This window comes from Catharus ustulatus, chromosome 1 (assembly GCF_009819885.2).
Source record: "Catharus ustulatus isolate bCatUst1 chromosome 1, bCatUst1.pri.v2, whole genome shotgun sequence".
In the NCBI taxonomy this organism is placed as follows: domain Eukaryota; kingdom Metazoa; phylum Chordata; class Aves; order Passeriformes; family Turdidae; genus Catharus; species Catharus ustulatus.
In genome coordinates this window covers 47812037-47835383 of record NC_046221.1, presented here as the reverse complement: position 1 = coordinate 47835383, position 23347 = coordinate 47812037, and the positions used below count along the sequence as shown (strand labels likewise).

Genomic DNA, 23347 nt, shown 5'->3' with positions numbered 1-23347 from the left:
TAACTACTTTTTAGCTAAGTAGTCCTTATTAGTCCTAGTAGTAGCTATGTCTTGGCAGAACTACTAAAATAGTAATTTGGTTAATTACTAGTTACTAAGGTTTTCTTGCCATATTTGAGCTTACATCATCTGAATATAAAATGTATTATGGTTTTGGGAATTATAAATTAGTGAGTCTCTGTCCTGAGCTCAGATTATGCTAGCAGACTGCCTAAAAACTAGTGAAGTTCTCCTGACTACCTGCACTTAATGGAGTGACTGATGTCCCTTTGATGTTCCTATCTAAAAATAAGCCTACTAACAACTAAGAGAAACCTCTGTTGCACTCTTGGGCCAGAATTCAAATTGTCTGAATTATAGACAGTCTTGCTTTATACATATATGAGCATAAACATATGGAGGAAAAGGTTCCCACAGTGTCATTCTGTGGATTTTGTTATGCCTCCTGTTTCTTGCAACTCAAATATTGCAAGTAGCAGAAGTTACATGGAGAAGCTTGCATGCTTTTCAGAAGTTTTTCGTAAGCTTTGTTTTATAGAGCAAGTAATGTTTTATAATAATGAGGGGGGAGGCAAATAACATGTAAATTAAGGAATGTGCCCCATTTCTTTATATTTTTGCCAAACTGTTACTTTCTTCCACCAAGAACATAAAATCACTTTTCTGTAGCTTCTCGGTATCAAATTTCGCAGCTATCACTGCTGCCAGGCCCTGCCTTTTTTGGTATATGTCCATAAGTTAATATATGTGATAGCTAGTCCAAGACTTTGAAATTGGACATCTGCAGTTCCCCAAATAAATGTAATTTAGTCTTGGTTTATACCCTCTTACCTGGAGGCTGTCACCACCATAGATTAGAATAAAATTTTGCCCCTATCCTATTTGCAAATAATTTGCCCCTATCCAATTTATCACTTTGATTTCTATTTGCCTTGCTCGGAAATAACACAGATAGTTCTCTCTCCCTGCTATCCACCCTTGTGTGTTCTTTCTATCAAAAGATAACAGGTTTGAAACCTAGTCTAGTCTAAGGCAGGTTTACCAAAACTGGGAAAATAGAAATTTTGTTATACTTAAAATTCACATACTGTCAATAGCATTACAGCTAGATCTGTATTTAGATCTTATTTATTGCCCTATCCCTTTTATGACATTATGCTAATCTATAATTTTGTGGAATATTTTTAATACATTTACAAGTGTGAGAACAGTTCTTACAGTCGTTCAGAATTACTGACATCTAACAAAGTGCTCTGACAATCATTGAGATTTATAGAGAAGTTCTCATAAAATTTTGTCCACCCATAATCCAGGGTGTTTTCTTAGCAATAATTTGTGTTTTGGGAGGCTTCCATACTAGACGAGTCTTTATGAAGTAAGAAAACTTGGTATTTGCCAAGTAGTGTAGGCTTACAGGATATCAGTATAAAATACTCTGCACCAGTTTTTTATGTCCTTTGTCAAAGCTTTACTTAGCAGACTTATGATGACAACCTCCTACAGTTTGAAATATTACTAGTAATATTTCTGTGTTTAGAGTTGATTGTGAAATGAGCCGTATCTCCTATGTATTTAAGATAGCAAGTAATTCATCAACTCATCCTTCCCTACTTAAAATTACTGACAGTGAAAACAAAAGGTCACTCAGTTGTCCTTTTTATGGGGTTTTTTATCTGACATTTTTTAATTTTTGTGTTAATCAGTGGGACTTGTTTGCTGGGTAGCAGGAGGAAAGTACAGTAATTTCATGACTATAAGGCGCACCCTTTTGACTAAAATTTTCCCTCGAACCTGGAAGTGCGCCTTATAGTCCAGTGCACCTTATATGATGTACAAAGTTGCAAAATTTGCCAAACCGGAAGTGTGAGCTGTGAGCCATGGGGGGAGCCGGAAGTGCCACGGCAGCCAACTGGAGGCGGGCCCAGGGGCCTGCGGCACCGCCCCTGCCGGGTGGAGGGGGGCCAGGGGGCCCATGGCTGCCGGGTGAAGGCGGGCCAGGGGGCCCACGGCACCCCCCTTCCTGGGTCCAGGCAGTCCTGGGGGCCCATGGCTGCCGGGTGAAGGCGGGCCCAGTGCCTCGCGGCACCGCCCCTACCGGGTGGAGGCAGGCCCAGGGGCCAATGGCTGCCGGGTTGAGGCGGTGTGAGCTGGGGGCGGAACCTCGCTGCAAAATAAAAGTGCGCCTTATAGTCCGGTGCGCCTTATCTGATCTACAAAGTTGCGAATTTTGCCGACTCCCAGGGGGTGCGCCTTATAGTCCGGTGCGCCTTATCTGATCTACAAAGTTGCAAATTTTGCCGGCTCCCAGAGGGTGCGCCTTATAGTCCGGTGCGCCTTATCTGATCTACAAAGTTGCGAATTTTGCCGACTCCCAGGGGGTGCGCCTTATAGTCCGGTGCGCCTTATGGTCGTGAAATTACTGTAACTGCTCTACCTCTAACACTCGGTAGATTGAAAAATTCCATATGATCCTAGCTCCAGAACATGACATTACTCCTTGTGGACACAATCAGCTACTAATTTCCTGCGGTACCTGATTGGAAATGCCTACAATGGCAGCTGTAAATTCACTTAGATCACTAAAATGAATGACAGGTCTTATCATGAGCTCCAGTTTTATAATGAAATTAACACAGCATGCACGTAGATACACACTGCCTCACATACTAAGAAGACAATTTATGTACTAAGCAGCACCTGGATATGTAAAAGCAGTTCTGTTTGCACTTCTGTTGGCCAGTTGTATATAAAAAACTTCATTTTGAAACTAGAATTTAATATGGTCTTTATGGCAAATAGTCCTCTTTATTTAACCCAGCTACACAGATGCATGTCTCATGTACTAAATAGATTTGTAATTTTCAGAACTATCCTTGTTGTAAATGACCCATTCTGTGGTTTGTAGGACTGGGGATTTCCAAACCTGCGTGAATCCATTACTGTTCATTCCTCAAGGTATGATCATAACGTTCTTAGCTACAAAATTATTTCCTACATCCTTATTCCAGTTGCCTGCTATCACAAGCAAGCAGATAATTTTTTTCCATTTCAAAATCCAACTAAGCTCAACCTTTAAAATAATCTTTTTCAGTTTTGTTCTTCCTTGTCTCTGAGGCTCCTTAAAAATGTCACACTAGAAACTAAAATGTGTTTGTGGCCAGTGTATATGCCAACCACAAATTACCTTTAGGAGTTGTCATATATATGTTTTAAGACACACTAACCTCTGAGCTATTCAGTAGCATGTAAATGCTCTTGGTAAGAAAGCAAAACTCTTCTCACACTTTAAAAATATGGCAGAATAAATAGGGGCAGTTAAGTGATTTAATATGATGTACTTTCACATATCACAATGAATTCTTAATTCCTTTTCCTTTGCTTATATGATTTTAGTTCTGCATGTGGAAGCTCCTGGTTCTGAAAAGCTTTCTTGACTTGGTTAAGTGCTGTGGAAGTTTTTGGTTGGCTGTTTCTCTATCTGTGCTCATCCCAATCAACTGGTACATCAGAATTTTGGGAGGTCTATGTGCACACTGAGTTGACTGTTAGTTTTTTCTTAAACAGTAAATAGAAGCACAAATTTTATCAAATTGACCTTACTTTTCACCCTTTGTTCTTTCATCTGTCTTTATAAGTTCCTTCCAACTAGAATCTGCTTTTCTCTTTCAACTGTGAAGAATGGCATATATGCTACAATGAAACAACTGCCAAACTGGGCAGAAGTGTAAAACATTGGAGGAGACAGTTTGCCAGAAAATTGGTGGCTTTAGTTTCCGTTTCATTTACCATTCCTTAGACAGTTTCATTTACTTCTACTATAATAATGATAAAGACAAAAAAAAAAATTGCTACTTAATATTCAGTTGCAAATACTGATACAATGAATTAGTGATGGGAAAAGTGGCTATTTTATCTAACTGTATTTGCCTGAAACTTTATCAGATGTCACATCCATAATGCGACATAATGTTTTTTCTTCTTAAAGTGCCTGTGAGACTGAAAATGTCTGGGTTATATTTGCTGCAGAAGACGTTCCCCCCCCCCTAAATTAAAATACTCTTCAACCAATTTGTGTGCAAAAATGAAAAGTGTGTTAGAAATAAATTAATTTTATAAACTGATCTTGAGTAGAAGTTTGCAACATCAAAGCAGGAAGCTTTCACCATACTTAAAATGTTAAGCAATGTCTTGTTTAACATGATCTACTAAAGTGTTTACCAAGATTTTTCCTCAGGTTGTTACAGAAACTTACAGTAATTTCATGAATACAAGCCGCACTGAGTATAGGCCGCATCTCTGGGTGTTGGCAAACATTTCGTTCTTTGTCCATAAATAAGCCGCACCCCAGTATAAGCCGCTCTGTCGTTCGCAGCGAGGACCCGCATGCAACAAAGTTGCCAAATAGTAACAGAACCGCGGCAGGGCGGGGTTTACTGGCTCGGCTCGGACTGTGCAGGCTCGGCCTGCTCGGGGCTGCCGACGGGGCTAGGTGGCCCAGCCCGGCGCTGCCGCTCGGCGGGGCCGCTCGGGGCCAGCCGCCGCTGCCACTGGGTTTGGTCACCATGGCCCGACACTGCCCCACGGTGGCAGGCAGGTACAGAGCACCCCCGCTCCCGCGGCGGCAGCGGCAGGCGGGGACGGAGCACCCCGCCTGCTCCCCGAGCCACGGCAATGGCAGCACGGGGCCCCCGCCGCCTCCCCGGGCCGCGGCCATGGCGGCACAGGGCCCCTGCCGCCTCCCCGAGCCGCGGCGATGGTGGCACGGGGCCCCCCCGTCTCTCCCCCGGGCTGCGGCAGAGGAGGGAAGGAGAGAGCTCTCCCACCTCTCTCCCCGCCCCCTGTGCTGTCTGCAGGGAGCCAGGGTCCACCCGTGGTGCAACAGAATAACAATTTGTAACAATCGCGAAATGCCGGCTTTGCAGCTGCTCGGCTGGGCACCCTGGCTGGCACTTGTGAGGTTGTAAATGTCAGAAAATTATTCACATAGCCGTTCCTGAGTATTAGCCGCATTTCCGGTTTGGGAGCAAAATCTTAGTCAAAATGGTGCAGCTTGTATTTGTGAAATTACTGTACGTAAGGGCTCAGTCTGAAATAAAACAGTACCAAACAATCCAATTTTTCTCATCCAGTCCCTTCCTCTGGTCTCTCCATCTACCCCAACATCTGTTTAAGTTAGTTATATTAGGAAATCTGTTGCTTAGTATGTAAGTCAACCAAATAATGCTTGAACTACTTCTTAAAAAAGCATGCATTTAGATTTCACTGTTTAATTTTTGCATTCCAAATCTAAAAATACGTATATAATTTGCTGAAAGTTAAAATAATTAGATAAGTCAAATTACAGTAAAAAAATTACCAAATCAAGTCAAAGTGCTTTGGTAAATGTCTAAAGTCAAAGTGCTTTTGTTTCATGATAAAGAATATTGTATATGCAGGAAAAAAGTGGAAAGCTTACTTTTGTCTAGTAGTACTACGTAACATACAAAAGAAATACCATAAAACACCTTTAAAGAGTCGCGGATTATTAATATTTTGTTTTGTGAAGCTAGATGTGCTGCTAATTGTGAATAAAGAAATACTTTGTAAAGGTATATCTCAAAAGATTGGTGAATTCTTTAATGGATTTTTTCAGGAATTCTGTTTCTTGTCAACACTCATTAGCTTTCTCAATTACTCCCACTTGGGAAGTAGCTGAGAGCTGGAAGTCAATCCTAACTTTTTGTGACTTTGCTGTGCTAAAAGAAGTACACTGCAACAACACAAGGAACTCAGGGATATTGGCTTAGGAAATACCACTTTTGCAGAAAATGTCTTTTCCAAAGGATCAGAAGGGAAACCCTTAATTCTTCTAATTGGAGTGAAATTAATAGAGTTTGTTTCTTTATGAGATTTATAAAGCAAAGAAGTAATGAATACCCTGTTCAGGGCAGCATTTTTTACAAGACACTGTGGTATAGGTGAAACTTTTTGAATGGGTAGAAAAACTTGGAAATTTATCAGAGTCTCGTGATTAGGGAAGGATAGAAGGATTTCTGTTTTCAGCAGTATCTTTGAGGATATCAGCCAGAAAGTAGCAGTAAGCACAGTGGGAATTAGAATTATTTGTTATATGGAAAGATAGAAGCACTGACATGGAAGAAAGGATACAAACCAGAAAGATTAAAAATTAACATTTTGCACAAATACCTCTTTCTTTCTAGGAGTAATTTTAAAGACTATTTGGTGATTACCAACGGAATTTGAATCATTCTTGCCGTATCTCTCCTAACACGAGGCCTGTATTTTGATGTACATGCAAAGATGCTACCTAGAAGACAAGGGCCAACGCTGCCCTTCAGCCAAGGCCTTGTCAGAGCAGAGCAGAAAGGTTTTACCCACAGTCATGGATGCTGTGTTGGAAAGACAAATGGTTCAAGTGGGTAGGCCAAGACAACATCAAGAATTATCAGAAACTTTGAAAACTGTGTTCTGCAAAAGAAGATTGAAGAACACTGGGGTTTTACCTTCAGGCAGAAGGGAAAAATTTATCCTGTGAACGTCTGAGAAAAAGAACACTTTTCTCCAAGTTGAATGATTTAAAATTACAGTAAGGAAAATTAGACATTAAGCAAACTTTTGTAACATAACGGTAATTGAGGAAAATGAGGAATATGTGAGTGGAGGTTTTGAAGAATGAGTTAGATGAGCCTCTGCTCATCTGATAAGGATGTAGCTGCAGCTCCCATCTGAGAACAGAGTAGACTAGAGCTGATATTTCAAGGTATGTCTGAATCCTTCTTGTGTCTGGTACACGTGTCTTTTCCCTTATAAAAACATACGTTTGTAATACTTTAAAATGCCACCTTTTTCTTATGTGATAACTAAATTGCAGTTTAACTGCAAGTTGGCTGCTACTAATGAAGAAAAGACTTACTAGCAATAACAACTGGAAGAAAGAGTTCTGCATGACTTACTGACAGTTGGTGACAATCTGGGTCCAGAAATGTCCTGAAATTGAAACTGCCGCCCACACACCTTTCTTTTTTTAATTAGCTTATTGCAACAAAGATTACGTGCTAGCTGTAAGAAAAGGAAGGTTGAACGATCAGAATGTTAAAAATGTAATTCCTAACATTTTATAATCGCTGAAGTTTTATAAACAGAAAATAAAGCTTACTACTCATAAATGCCTGTTTAGACAGATTCCAAACATCCAATGCCTTTTTTTTTAGAATGAGTCCATACATGATTATAAAGGAAATAAACACATGCTACATTGGGAAATTTCTGTAAATAAATAGCTCTTTTACCATTGTGCCAGTTTGAAGAGTAGACAAAGGCTTGGGGAATTGTTTGGGGAAGAATGGAATTTTGTGGGTTTGGGGACTTTTTTTCTTGTTTTACACCAAATTCAGCATTTTTCAAAACATTCAAGAAATATACAATCCAAAAGGTATATCTAGTATTATATCATGTGTTATTTCAAAAGTGTGCAGTGAAATAGGTAATGGTAGCAATTGATGGACTGGCAAGGGAGGAGAGATTACTGCATAGCCTTGTTATATTGAAGTACTCAGTTGACATTCATTCAGCATTCTCATGGACACGATGAATGTCTTCTTTATCTCTGATGATACTTAAAGGGCATATTAATTGCAAAGAGAGTTAGTTGTAAGATTCACCATCTCCTAGTGACATATCTGAATCACAAGGTGATACCATATATCCTGTCCATATATATCTCCCTTTTTTCCTACAAATATAATGACCTTTTCTGTGAGTGTCAACTTAGTGAATAACGTGATATTAGGAAAGGAAATAAAAACAGATGTTGTAAGCAAACAGAACAGTATGCAGTCATTGATTAACATATCCAGAGTATTTTCTGTTTCTTCTTACTCTTGTCTTTCTGTCCTGACCATGTCTTGATGTCACATGAAACTGTTTATAGGTGCAGAGCTTCCAATCTGATGGATAGCAGCTATTGGCTAGTAAGTTTTCTTCTGCGTGTGTATTTATGTCTTTTTTCTTACTTTTCATAGATGCCAGAATTTCAGAAGAAGACTGTCCATATTAAGGACCCAGCAAGAGTAGAGGAGATTATTTGTGGCCTCATCAAAGGTGGAGCTGCCAAACTTCAGGTAAAGTTATAACCAGTTTGGAATAAAAGCAGCTGTGGAATTGTTACTCTATGCCAAAATATTTAAGCATATCCATATATATGTAATAGAATTCAACCTTCAAGAAATCTCCAAAACCTACACATGTTAACTCTTTTAATAGTCTTTGTTGATTCAACTGTAACTCAGCCAAACACTAGTTAAGCAAATGACATAAGCATAGAAGCTTAGTAATTTCAGGAAATATTCTCACCAAAGGAATGGGAAAAGCAGTTTTGTTAGAAAAAATGTTACTCTTCTGGGATATGCTAGCTTCTGTGACAATGGCTTAATAGAATAGGGAGGCTTCTGTGACACACATGCTACTCAGCTGCAGCTATTGTTGATCATTCAGAATTTCTAGCCATTCTTTATTTTGTTCCTCCATGTTATAAGACAGTTTTGCTTTTTCTTTCCTCAAATAGATTATTACAGATTTTGATATGACATTAAGTAGATTTTCCTACAATGGAAAAAGATGTCCAACTTGTCATAGTGAGTACTCTTTTTTTTTAATACAGATTGATTTGTTCGCTCCTTTTAGTTTTTCCTGTATTTTAATTTTCTATGCATTTTCTAATGAGATTTTATATTGATTTGCTACCTAATTTGTACATTCTACTGACAAAGTATTCTAGTAACTGTGTTTTTATGTGTACATATATATTAATCAAAATCAGTGTGAATTAAATCACAGATTTAATTTGTGATTAAATGCTTTAATTTGATCCCAGTTAAAGCAATAAGTTTTGAACCCTCAGATGATAGTGGTTAAATATGGCATGGTTGACTTTTGTTTTTCAAGAGTCCACATAGTCCTGATGCCTGCAAGAACCAGATAGTAAATGCCTTAGAATTCTTGGCAATTTTATCATTATGCTGTAGTCTTTTGGAACAAAATAAGGAGAAGTGGGAACTCTAAAATACATAGGATGCCTCAGGATGATTTCAGAAACACTTAAGAAACAGATACAAAAGCTTGTAACTGTCTTTGTAATTCAGAGATGAAAGGAAGAGCATATTTATACTTACGAAGAAAAATGTGCTTTTTGCTGGCTGCTGGTAGAAAAAGTTCTGAGGAAGCATATTGGTATGAAATGTACCATCTTGTTTAACTCTCTTTTTTTTCACCCCTTTCCCAGACATCATTGATAATTCTAAGATCATCACAGATGAATGTCGGAAAAAGGTAAGCAAAAACCCTACAAGCATTTGGTTTGTTGTACAGACATCTGTCATTATTCCCTGACAAGAATGTTATTTTGATTGCTTAGACCAAACACGGATGTATTTTATGAAATACATTAAACATCTGATGGGTTTTTTCCCTTCAGTTATTGCAGCTGAAAGAAACCTATTATGCCATTGAAATTGATCCAGCTCTCACCATTGAAGAGAAATACCCATATATGGTAGAATGGTAAGAGACACCTCTTATTTTGAGATTGTATTAAGATTAGATTTAATAAGTTTTTAAAAGCAAATTAATGGCAGTACTTAGCTTTTAGCTATCACATTAACTGAATTAATGTCTTAAAGTTTTGTACAACTGGTTTTGTTTTGCTCTTAACATGAATAAGCATGAATTAACCATACAGGATGCTTTTCATAATGAAATTTAATGAAAGGTGAACCTTAGTAAGCAACATTCAACCCATATTTTTTTATGTTCTAGGTACCATAAATCTCATGCACTACTCATTGAGCAAGGCTTACAGAAGGACAAGTTTGCAGAAATTGTAAGGGAATCTGATGTTATGTTGAAGTAAGTTCCTTTTGATTAGAATTATATCCAATCAGTTTCAGAGCATTTTCTGTAAATTCTTCCTGAGTGTTGGGGAGAGGAAAAAAAAAGGAAAACTGAAAAAACATGCTCATGTTCCTGAGAATGTGACACCTTAAATTGGACCACATTGTGCTCTCCATGCTCCCACTTAATTGGTGTGTTGTATGTAAATGCATACAATAATCTCATCATATAAAGCAGAGATCTGGATCTTTTTTTAGTCCCTTCTCTACCAGCTTAATTTCAGTAGGCTTTCATCCTCTTTAAATTGCACTGATGATCCTTTTAACTTAATTGCTTTCAGAAACACTTGAGGAATATGTTTCATATGTTGTATTAAATATTGTTCTTCATCTATGGATGAAGGCAGTTTTAAAAACCAGCAAAATCCATGTTCAGAATGTGCTGTGGCTTTCATCTCTTTGAAAGTCCTCTAAAACTGTCTGTAAATTTTGGAATATTAAAATGTTAGAACTTAAATTGTGAAAGTATTTGTTTATAACGCTGATCAAATCCTTATTTTTTGTACAACAGACAAGCACCCAGTCTCTGCCTGTATGAGGTCCGAAGTCCCTGTTCATTGAATCTTCATCCACAAGCTAAAACTCTTTCCAGAACTTTCACAATACTTTTTAAAAATATAAAATTCTACCAATCTATGTCTCCATGGAGAAAGCATATGGAGATAATATTATCTTGTTCTTGGAATACTATACATAGGGTACTAAATACTAAAAAACTTTCAAGAGAGAGCAACAATAAATGTTTTCAAGATTTAAAAACAAAATTTGTTTTATAGTAATGACCCTATAGAAAGTCACATATTTAAGCAAGAAAAATTGAAAGGAGATGTGCAGCCTGATAGTAGCTAGAGTGAGTTCTGCTAGCTGCCTACTTGTTCTGGAGTAGAACAAGGGAGGGGGAAGTGTTTTTAAATCTTTAAAACATGATTAGATGTTTTGGGAGGAAAAGTCATACAGACCAAGACTAAACAGCTTGATGGAGCAGTTTCTTGCAAAGATACCTTGTGTTAGGTTGATGGGTTTTGCTTACCTGAAAAGGTGAAGTAAAAGAAATGCAGTAAAATGCTCAGGAAATACTAATTCTTTTCCAAAGATGATGTGATTGTCTCCTAAAAACTCAGACTTTTCTTGACTTTCTTTACTTGAGATTTGATTTATATTTGCATTCTTTATTGCAGAGAAGGGTATGAGAACTTCTTTGATAAGCTCAGTGAACATAATATTCCTGTGTTCATATTTTCTGCTGGGATTGGCGACATCCTTGAGGAAGTAATCCACCAAGCTGGGGTCTACCATTCTAATGTCAAAGTGGTTTCCAATTTCATGGATTTTGATGAAAATGTACGTATGAGATAGCACATTCTTATCAAATACGTTTGATAAATACCACACTGTTTGTGGTATTTAGTAGCTATTTATACACACTACAAGATAGATATATACAGATACATAGAGAGAGTTAGATATAGATATGTACACTCCTCCAAGCAGGCAGAGTCAGTGTCTTCCTACTCTTAACTGTGCTGTCAAAGCCATGACATTACTCTAAACTAATTTATCTTGTTCATCATCATAGATTATATAGTTCAGTCGTGGCTCAACAGTAACATCATCTCTTTCATTCTGGATTCTGTTCTGCCTGAATGGTACCAGAAATAACTTCAGTGTTGCTTTTTTCAATAGGGAATATTAAAAGGATTTAAAGGAGAATTGATTCACGTTTACAACAAACATGATGGTGCCTTGAAGAACACAGAGTACTTCAAACAGCTAAAAGACAACAGCAATATCATACTGCTGGGTGATTCTCAAGGAGACTTGAGTATGGCAGACGGAGTAGCAAATGTTGAGCACATTCTTAAGATTGGCTATCTCAATGATAAAGTAAGTAACTTACATAACCTTGTAGGCTTTGAATGGAACACTGGGAGTTAGAAACAGGATTGTTAAAATATAGTTCAGCTGTCAAACCAAGTGTTTAGCTTATATTTGGGTTGAAATTTCAAACATTTTTTGTGGATTTTTTGTAACCCATAAGCTCAGAGCCGCAAGTATATATTGCCTTGGGTTTTGTACAGAATGACTTCCAAACAGGTGTTCCCTAGTGAAGAAAAATTCAGAGGCTATAAAAATTAATTCTCTTAAATTGCTGTGGCTCCTCCTTTCAGTACTCAGTTGATAATTGAGAAAAATTATAATCACTCAAATAACAAATCCAGGCAGTCTCTCCTCTTTTCTTTTTACTTTGTGGGGTTTTTAAGTGACAGTCAAGTGATTATTTGATAAGTTGTAATGAACATCCATTTGCATGAGAAGACAGAAAACTTCAGTTTTATAGTTCTCCCTGCCCTTCCGGAAATAGTTCTTCTTTCAGTATCTCTATGCGTAAGATCCTAGAATGCACTTTAGGTCAGGCCACTCCTAATCTGTCTTGCTGTGGAATTCACTTGTAGGAGCGATACATTATTTGCATGTTTTATTCCCAAAGTTTGGTGAAAATATCTTAATGCTAAAAACTCTTTCAATAATCAATTCTATAACTAAGGGAGTCTTTCTCTTTATCCCTTCTGCAATTAGGTAGATGAGCTTTTGGAAAAATACATGGACTCTTATGATATTGTCTTGGTGAAAGATGAATCCCTGGAAGTTGCCAACTCCATTCTACAGAAAATCCTGTAAATTGCAGTCAGTGTCAAGTCACTCCATTCCTTCCAGGAAGCAACTGGACAGAAGAGCACAAATGTGCTATCTTAGATGTGTTTATTACTCATTTGCAGAACTGTTTGATTTAATTTAAAACTTACCTTCATTTTGGTATTATGGAATATGTATGGTATCAATTGTCAACTACAAGCTCCTTTTACTGCTCTTACGCTGTTCTTTATTGTCTCACACTCCTGTTTTAATGAGGTCTAAATTGGATTTATAGATGTGATAAACTGCTGCTGAATGGGATACTGTGGTTCACTGCCCTTTTTAATCAGGCATTTCAGAGGAGCATTTTAGAAAACATGGCTACTTTGTGAAATTGAAGCTGTAAACGCTCTGTGAAGAGAGTGTGCACTTGTTGCCTTTTCAATGACATTTCAGTCTCAGCTGTACTTTGAAGGATCTTACTCATAATGGTACATAATTTCACTCAAGTTTTTCATACATATATTTTTCTTCAAGTAAAAATGCTTTTATTCACCCAATTCAGGCAAAGTGTTTCTTCTTCATATATTTGCATCATTGCAAAACATTCTCTATCTTTACTGTTTCTTTATCCTCTGTGAAATGGCAAGAATATTTTAAGTTAGTGTGTCTGAGATAAAATTTTTCATCTTTGTAAAAACAAATAGTTTCACAAACAGATAGTCCACAGCCTGCCCACAATGAACAGGGGCACTGTCAACCAGACCAGGCTGCTCAGAGCCCCGTTCAACCTGACCTTTGGATGTTTCCAGGCATGGGGCATCTACCACCTCTCTGGGCAACCTGTGCCAGTTTCCCCACCCTCACCACAAAAAAATTCCTCAGAAAGTATATAATGAGCACATTACAGCACCTCTCAGCATTGTGTACAGAGTGATGCAGCTTGATACAGCCACAATTTCAGAAGTTTACTTGGATATGTTGCAGGATAGGTTAAAGATGATGTTGTGACACTGCTCCTATGAGGTCTCAGCTGTACTAAATCTATTCCTTAATAAAAGAGAGCAAATCATACAACTCCCCTAATGTGCAATATAATCATTGTTCCCCTTTGCTTTCTTTTATACAGAGCAGTAACTGTGCCATCTTCCATTCCCTGAGGAATTGTAATGGAAATGTGGGAGAGCTTAGATCTGCATTCTCTTCCAACAGAATTAATATACTTCTCAAGAAACAGCCTCTTTCCTTACAGCCTGCGGTCTGTTATTAAAATTATGACTGGGTATCACCAGACACATTTTTTCCGAATCAGCAGTGTTACATCTGTTACTACCCCTGCCAGAGCTTTTCCAAGAAAGGAAAAGAGAGGATAGTTTCCACACCCCACCTCTGCATCCTCTGCAGTAAAATGAAATTAATCATACCTGTGTTTTGAATGCAGGGCAGAGGCTCAATGCACAGTCTGAGGTAGTGTGAGCATCCTTTCACAACTCACATAGCACATGCTGTGCCATCAGGGAACTGCTGAGCACAGGGAATTTTTAGGAATTCCAGCCTGCATCTGAACAGGCAGAGTGTTTGAGGGATGATGTCCTCCTTGAACAAAACCTACAGTCATGCAATTCCCTAGGCCTGACAGAGGCAGCCAGGAGGTCAGAGGTGGGAGTCTTGAGAGAAAAACCAGTAGGACAACCAAGGTGAGGATCTTGAGGATAGTGCCTTGGCTGCCTTCCATTCCAAAGGTGTGACTCAGGCAGCAGCAGCAAATTGGAGGAGCTGAAAGCACCCTGGCAGTGCCAGGGACAGGAGAAAATGGGAGCAACAGCTGCTAAGAGCCTGTCAGCCATAGCCAAAAGATGGGGAAAGCTTGAAGGCACCAGTAGCAGCTGCTGAGTCAGCGGCCACAGGGACTGGGTGTAATGTTTGGTCCAGTCCCTGTGGCCTCTCCCTCTGTCCCCTCCATTTTCCTGGGGCAGGAAGGAGGGCAGAATGGTCATGGCAAAAGTGAGAGGGAGGGAGCAGCCTTCTTACAGCCTCCCTTGTGCCTGTGCTGCCCCTTCAGGACCATGGGCAGGATAAGCAGCACCATGCTACATGTGACTTGGCATGAGCTGCCCACCGAGTGAATTGCTCTGCACCACCCAGGCACAACAAGGATTTGGGGGAGTGCTGCAGCATTTCCAGGAAAGCTCAGCGGACACAATTTCTTTAACAGTTTACATTTGGGGTTTTAGGCACCTGCAGAAATTACATTAGCTGAGCTAATCTTATGGTTTTGGGAGGGGGGAGTAGGGTTAATGAATCTTGAGTTTAGAGCTTTTTTTGAACGTGCAGTCATGCTGGCTCCTTTGTCATAGCTGCCAAATAAAAGGCAGCAAAGGCCTTCTGAAAAACATCGAGGTGTTTGGATGCATGCTTACTCAACCAGCCTCTAGTTGCAAGAGTATGATTACCAGGCATTACTCCCAAAGTTTACACTGGGACAAAGTTTTCTATTTACAGGCAGTTTATCTTTGAAATACAGATGACAGCTAAAATTTAGAGAATGCGAAGTGTAGTTGATACAGCTTCCCAGCATGAGATGTCAGCAACACTTTGGCATTCTGACTAAAAGTGTAATGATTTCCCTGATTATCCCAGCACCAGTAAAAAGGAAGAGGGCAGTTCTGGTCTCTATGCGGTGTTTCTGAGAAGGGAAGAGTGTCCCATGTTCTCATCACTTACCTCAGGATATACAAATTCATTCATTCCTATCTCCAGAATTTTTCCTCACCCTCACTGAGTAGGTGAGCAAGCCACCACTCTTTCAGCATGATGATAATCTTGTTCAACCCACAATTTAAAAAACCCCAACAAATAAACAAAACCATATAGAAGACCATATTGCAGAGCAATATAGAAAAGGACTATGAAGCATCTCTAAAAGCAGTTACAAAAACAGCTCTCCCAACTATATCTTAATCTGAATTATTGAAATTAGTATTCATCCTCCCTAGAACCCACCCATATCAGAAGGAAATTAGATGGTTTTCCAACTACATGGACATCTAAAACTGGTAGAGGATTTCAGAAGAAACTACCATCTTTCAAGCATTATGCAAGGAAGATTTTCCAATCTCTCCTCCAAACAGGTGGACAACATAAGTTCGGTCACCAAATGTTGACAATCACTTAAAGAAAAGGATTCTTGTCCTTCCATGAAGATGCAGGTAAGTTAAGATCTCCAGCACACTTTTGTCCTAGCATAAAATCCTGTTAGTCTCAGAACCTGTGCTAAGGATCAGTAAACCTTTGCTAGGACTTGAAAGCAGTTAAGCCACGTTGCAGTTACTTAATAGAACCCATTTTCTGTACAAGAGGTATTTCAGTGCCAAATAATTTACTTCTTGAAATGCCATTCATACAACTTTATAGAAAAAATTCATGCAGTCAACCTAAACCAGGAGGTCAGATCTTAAAAGCCTGCATGGTGCTGTACAGATTTATCACTGTCTGTTCGTCTCATATCCCACTGCCAACCATAACTCTTTCTTATGTAATACTTAAGGGAAAACATGCAATGCATTTTTAAATATCGTCCTCCACTTTAGCAAAATCCCATTGTTTTATCACTAGACTGTTGGATAGAAATTAGAATTTGTATTATCAGTTGCCTCTCCAAAACCATTAACAAAATTAACTGCAAACAAAATTAACTCTACAGCTACAGGTTAAGCCATTCTTCTCCAGCCAGCTAATTCTTGCAATTGTTATTGAGATTCTACTTTGAGTTTTAAGAAAGAAATACTGTGAATAGTATGTCTAAATAAAATTTTGCAAAAACATTTTGCAACCCTAAATAACCCTAAAAAAACTAATTTATGGTTTAGTTTGGAAAGAAAGATATGGCTTTCCCAGACCATTTTCCCATAGCCAAAAGAGTATATCTAAAGTTAAAGAAATAAATAAAATTCAGTGAATTTGTTACTCTTTTTTCTTCCTCTACTCACAATATCTGTTCTGTCTGTAATACATGTCCAAGGTCAAGTATTCGGGACTTTATTTAGCTGAAAATGAATCCTCCTCTTAGAGGGTGTTGCAGCCAGCCCAAATGTCCTCTCACTGTCAAATAAACATTGAGCTAAAAACTTGCATCCCATACTAGCTAAATGTATCATTTTTAAATTTAAAGGAAATTTGAGATTTCTTTTCACAAAGAAAAACATTCAAGTTCAACAACTGCAAATTCTGATTTAAGTATAATGTCTGTTATACTTGGACCAGATGGAGTTACACAGCAGAAAGTATTGCTATCAAATTAGGACAAAAATCACACAGAAAAAAATATTCATAAATACCTGGGGTTTTCTGGGCATGAACCCATGTTCCTTTTCTTTCCCACTGAGCCACTGACAATTCAGGCATCAATTGCTAACGTTGGCTGCCAGTAACTTCCTTTCCTAATAGCAGCCAGCTACCGGCTCTGACAATAGCACCAGCCTTTTGCATTAGTGGAGTAGAAATAATCAGTTCTAGCGAGCCCCTCGTTACCTAAGGCCAGTTACATCTGGTTCTCAATGACCATTGAGAGTTACAACCTATTTTTATAAAGTAATCTCAATAAAGTATGGTAAAAAACTATCTAGATGTTAAATAAATAAATGAATACTGTAATTTCACTATTATAAGCTACACTTCTGGGTGTCGGCAACTTTTCGTTCTTTGTCCATATATAAACCGCACCAGATTATAAGCCACACTTTCATTCGCAGCAAGGACCCGCATGCAACAAAGTAACAAATTAGTAACAATTGCGCGATTACAGGTTTTACTGGCAGGTGCTCAATTTGCAAACATTTTTCACGGATTGGGGTAGCCTTTAAATGCAGCCTAAAACCTAAAAAAAATACAGAGAAAAACCACTCACTTTTATTAAACCTGCCAGTTCCACTCTCACCCAGGTGAGGGGAGGGTGCGGCCCAGGGGGGCGAGGGCAGCGGGGCCGAGTGGGCTGGGGACCTGCTGCCCTGGGCTGTCAGAGACAGGGGGGGCTGCAGGCGAGGAAGTTTTCTGGTGAGCGGTGGAGCCCCACCGAGCACCACACTGGCCCCCCCCGGTGCCCTGCCCTGGGCGCTGCATGGCAGTAGGCAGGAGCAGGGAGCCTGGGCCCGCCGGTGGCGGGGGCTGTGAGCCCAGCGGAGCCGCTCGGAGGGGCCCTGTGGGCGAAGGTGCTGCCACCCAGCCACTGCGCCACCACCGGGGTGCAGCGCCGCTGCCCTGCCACCAGGGGCTGGGGAGCAGCCCCGCTGCCCAGCCGCCCGGGGCTGCGCGGGCTTTGGCTTGGCTCAGGGCTGCTGTGGGCTCGCAATTCTGGGTTGGCAAATTTCTTCGTTCATATATTGGCCACTCCGGATTGTAAACCGCACTTCCGCATTCGGACCAAAATTTTAGTCAAAATGGTGCAGCTTATAATCATGAAATTACTGTAAATAAATAAATAAATCCGAAAGACGGAGACTCTACAGGTAATTCTAAATAGGTAAGTTATAAATACTAGGAGATAGTTAGCAAATACTAATAGATAAATTCTACATAGGCAAATTCTAAATACTAACAATAAAATGCTAACACATAACCCTAAGAGTAACCCTAACCTTAACCCAAACCCTAATCCAACCCTAACCCCAAACCCTAACCCTACAGCCACAGGCCCCAGCCCTAGCTTTACCCCCAGCCCTATACCCCACCCCTCCTGTGTGATGTCATGATGATTGGCAGGGCATGGGGCTAGGGGAAGGGCCTAGGGCTAGGGGTGGAGCTAGGGGAGGGGTGGAGGGCTGGGGGTGGGGGCTAATTAGGGGGCCTATATAGTATATAAATAATAATAAGAAAAACTGTATGTCCGGTGCCGCAGTAGAAAATTTCAGGCTCACAGGGAGTAAATTTTTTAATTTAAATCTTTAAAGTTTTATGGGTTGTTTTTTTTTCTTTTACTCCCCGGGAGCCTGAAAGTTTCTACTGCTGCTTTTTTATTTTAAAGCTAGAAAGGAAAACAACATTAGAAATAATAGAGTGACAGAGAAACAGTGAGAGAGAAAGAGAAATAATACAGTGACAGAAACAGTGAGAGAGAAAGGGAACTAGTAGGGTGACAAAGAGAAACAGTGAGAGGGAGAGAAACAGAAAGAGAGTTAGATGGAAACAGAGTGAGAGAGAGGAATAGAGTGAGAGAGAGGAACAGAGAGGGAGAGAGAAACAATATAGCAGGAGATGGAAATAGAGTGAGAGTTAGAGAGAAAAGGAAACAGAGAGAGAAACAGAGAAAGAAACAGGGTAAGAGAGAGAAAGCAATAGAGAGAAAGAGCAAAATAGGGTTAGGGAAAAGTATTAAAATACAGTTCGAGAAACAGAAAAAGAAACAGACTTATAGGGAAATGGTGGTAGAGGGAAATAAGGATATAGTGACAGAGTTAGAGAACCAGAGAGACAGACAAGACAGTGAGAAACAGAGTGAGAGAGACAGACAGAAATAAAGTTAGAAATAGAAAAGCAAAGTCAGAAATGGACTGAAATCAAAGTGAGAAGCAAAGCAAGAAAGGCAGTGGAAAAAATTACCACATCACACCAAATAAAGACAAGAGCCGGGTGGGGGGAGGGGGAGAGAAGGAGTGGAGTATTGTTATTAGAGGTGATTGAACTTCATTGAATGAATTTTTTTTACTTACACTTCATCAAAACACAGTCAAACAATGTATACAAAGGCAAGTACAGATACAAATTAAATTACAAATACAATCCATATACACACTGTTAAATGCAAATTTACACATAGAGCAATACATAGAAATGGAGCAGCAAATACAGAACTATAAAACTGACCACAAGCCAAATACATATTAACCGAATATAACCATCCTTCTATTGCAGAAGTGTTGATCACAGTTTGTTTTATTTATACGGGAAATCAAAAGAAAATCAGCACACAGAAAACATAACACTCGTCCACCACACACAACTCTTTCAGCTTGCCCACAACCCACCGTCACTCTCTTCTCGACCACTTCATTACACCACAGATCTCCATGCTCCACGGGAACATGGCTCCCGGGAACCTCAAAAATCCTCCTGCCTGACAAAAACCCCAGTCCCGGGATGTTCCGCCACCAAACTTTGGCAATGAATGTCGCCCCACAGACCAGGCGGGGAAAAAACCCAGTGGGGGGAAAAGGAAAAAAAAAAACCCAGCTGGGGATTTTTTTTTTCTAAATTTAAAAATTAGTTGAAAAACCTGAAAAGCAAAAGTCATACACACAAGGTTAGAACCAGTCCCAACCACTCTATTAACCATCACTCGTAGCACACATTCACAGCACTCCTCTGGAACATGGTTCCCAGGAGCCTCAAAAAAAAAATCCTCCTGCCTGACGAAAACCCCAATCCAAGGACAGTCTGCACCCAAACTTAGCAGATGAACTTCGCCTCACAGATCGGCCGGGACAGAGGAAGAAAAAACCCAGCCAAGGGGAGAGAAAAAAAATTCCAGCTGGGGATTTTTTATTCTAAATTTAAAAATTAGTTGAAAAACCTGAAAGGTAAAAGCCATACACACAAGGTTAGAACCAGTCAGCACACACACTCACACAGGCAGACACAAGCAGTGGTGACAGAAACTCTCACAGACATAGACAGTCACACAATCTTCAGCTGACATGCTGACTGCAACACTTACAGTAATTTCACGACATAAGGCGCACCGGATTATAAGGCGCACCTCCAGGAGTCGGCAAATTTTGCAACTTTGTACATTATATAAGGTGCACCTGACTATAAGGTGCACCTTTTTTTTGCAGTGAGGCTCCATGCCGCGAGAAACAAAGTAACAAATTAGTAACAGAATCACGCCGTTGCGGGTTTACTGGCATGTGCTCAAATTGGAAACATTTCAACAGGTTGGTGTAGCCTTTAAACGCAGCCACAGGCGCCCTCCCCATGCGCGGGCAGGCCCCGGCACTCCTGCACACCACTGATGCCAGCCGGTGAGGCTTGGGACTGCCCGTCGTTCGGGGTGGCTGGGGACAGCCCGCGGCCACCGGGAGAGAGCCGGGAGAGAGCCAGAAGAGAACCAGGAGCGAGCTGGGAGAGAGCCAGCAGAGAGCCGGGACATAGCCAGGACACAGCCAGGACACAGCCGGCAGAGGGTCCGGACACAGCCGGGAGAGAGCTGGCAGAGAGCTGGCAGAGAGCTGGGACACAGCCGGGAGCTGCAGCCACGGGAGGGACCCAGACTGCCCGCGGTTCGGGACTGCTGTGGTTCAGGGCTGCTTGCCTGCGGCTGGGATCTGGTGCGGTCCATGTCGAACTCACTCTCGCCGTTAACAACCACCCTCAGTAACGCCTTCACCCACAGGTAGGCAAGAAGCTTTTCTCTGATTGGTTTATCGTGGTCAGAAACACGGGTCCCAGCTTCCCCCCGGGATTGTTTGGGCGTGGAGATTTAGAGAATTCCTGTGTTTCTGACCACAATAAACCCTTCTCTAACCCAGGACAGCCCTGGCACTGCCATCTCGCTTCACTACTCCAGCAGCTGCTACGCCTGAGGGGACCACCGGGTCTGTGCGTGTAATGAAATGTCCTTTGTTACCTAATCCTGCTAATTAAGTGCTTACAGATGCTGAATGCAATACTCGTTAGCACGTCTTCCTGTTGAGTAAATGAAGAGCAGTTCCCAGGAGACTACAGAGACAGACCAATACCAGAGGACATGCTGAGAAGGACAACCACACCAGATCCCAGCTGCGGGTGAGCAGCCCCGAACCACGGCAGTCCCGAAACACGGCTGCAGCTCCCAGCGGGTCCCGGCTGTGTTCCAGCTGTGTCCCGGCTGTATCCCGGCTCTCTGCTGGCTGTATCCCAGTAGGTCCTGGCTCCCTCCCGGCACGTCCCGGCTTGTCCCAATGGCTGCAGCTCCAGCAGGTCCCGGCTCTCTCCCCCGCAGCTGCAGCTCCCGTGGGTCACAGCTCGGCTGGCAGCTCGCTCTTCCAGGTTGGCAGATGTCGCAACTTTGTACATTATATAAGGCGCACCGCACTATAGGGCGCACTTCCGGGTTTGGACCAAAATTTTAGACAAAAGGGTGCACCTTATAGTCGTGAAATTACTGTACTTGAAACGCTACACTGAAGAGGATGCTTGAACGCATCTTCCAGCTGCTGATCTTCGACACTGAACGGTAGATTCCAGGAAAAGCGGCAGCATCGGCGACTGCGGAGACAGAAATCTGCCTTGGGGACTTGTGAGACAACGGGAGGAGGTCAACAAATGGCTACCTGACAGCTAGGCGATATCCCCACACATTTTTTACCCAAAACCCCATAGACAAGAGAGCAACAATAAAGTTTTACACCTGCTCTACCTAACCATGACTATGTGCCAGGGCAGGGCAGATCCTAGCATAAGCACATACAATGTAATATAAGCCCATACAATGCCGTATAACCACATACAATGCAATATAATTGTGGACACTGCTGAAGGCTCATGGAGAAACCTAATCCGGTTTTTCCCAGGCTGTTGACTTTTCTTGGCTCCAGCTTGGATTTTTCCGAGGCTGGGGATCTTTCTTAGAAACAAAACAAGGGAAGGAAGAAAGAACAACACAGATAGACACCTGGTGTTGGCCACCGAGCTGTGTGAGTGTGTCGTGATACTTTGCAGATAGCATGTTTTCAAAGAGGTGTTGCCTTCTTTGACCAATGAGTGTTTTCTACTTTGTTTTTCGTGATCTCCTTTATATTAATGCCATGGCTTTTCAATAAATTGCTCTTTCTTGCTGCTTGGAAGAGGAGTCATGTTGCTGTGTTCTTTCGCCACTTCCTAGCCATACAGCGACATATAACCAAATACAATGTAATATAACCACATACAATGCAATATAGCCATGTGATGATGAAATGTAACTCCTTAAAACAAGTTAGTGCCAAAGCTGTGAAAAGGATGCTCCAGAAGCTTGGCAGGCCAACAAAAGGAAGTGATGACTGCCAAGTGACCATGGTGATCACTTCAAGCCAGAAGGAGGGTTCCCGGGGCCAAAAGATCCGTGACGACATCAAGACTCAAAAAGGGCTGATGACACAAAGTGTGTGAGAACGTGTACATGGGTTGGAACTGCCCTGCCTGGCAAAGGCTCTGGTGAGGCTGAGGAGAAACCCTGTTCCTTTACTTCCAAGGTGCCCATCCCACTACAGCCCTCTCCTCTAAGCTAACTTCAAATTGCTTCCTGTGATTGTAAAGGCTTTTCCCCTTATCCCAGCCATTGGCCCCAAGACTTAGCAGATAAAATCCATCCTTGATGGAAATTAATGCATCAGCATTGTGGACACTGAGACGTTCTCGGCATTCTCTTCGGTGCTGCTGTTTCCAGTTTCAGCTCCGCACCTCCTCAGGTTACCTAAGACAACAAAACAGAAAAGGTGACTATTGTGCTCCAGAAGAGTAATCCCCAAGACTTCTCTGCACGACTGCCCCAGCAAACCTCAAATCTTCATTCGACTCCAGAGGCTGCCTGGACGATACCTGCAAAAAGGTACACATTTAGCATGCTGCAGCACACAGCTCGCCGATGAATTACCTCGCCTAAATGCCAACTCACCTGCTCTTGCCTCTATTCTGTGACACATCTAGTGCAGGGGCAGTACCTGCAAAGGAAAAAGGCCAGAAAGCATGCTGAGATACTGGGAAACAGCAACCGCACCAGCCCACCTGAAGTAGGTCACAACTACACCTTAAGC

General features: G+C 41.1%; 1 protein-coding gene across 6 annotated transcripts in view; it reads left to right on the top strand.

The window, feature by feature from the left end:
• NT5C3A (5'-nucleotidase, cytosolic IIIA) overlaps nt 1-13658 on the top strand; it is a 30357-nt gene extending 16699 nt beyond the window's left edge. For 5 of the 6 annotated variants that reach the window (XM_033076567.2, XM_033076577.2, XM_033076606.1 and 2 more), the window contains 8 exons: nt 8022-8120; nt 8564-8633; nt 9281-9327; nt 9473-9558; nt 9814-9903; nt 11126-11288; nt 11631-11831; nt 12525-13658. In XM_033076567.2, coding sequence (XP_032932458.1) covers nt 8022-8120; nt 8564-8633; nt 9281-9327; nt 9473-9558; nt 9814-9903; nt 11126-11288; nt 11631-11831; nt 12525-12626 — 858 coding nt within the window. In that variant the 3' untranslated portion in view covers nt 12627-13658. Of the gene's footprint in view, nt 1-2905; nt 2956-8021; nt 8121-8563; nt 8634-9280; nt 9328-9472; nt 9559-9813; nt 9904-11125; nt 11289-11630; nt 11832-12524 lie in introns of all 6 variants that reach the window. The other variant, XM_033076616.1, reaches the window with a different exon arrangement.
• Nucleotides 13659-23347: the final 9689 nt, after the last annotated feature.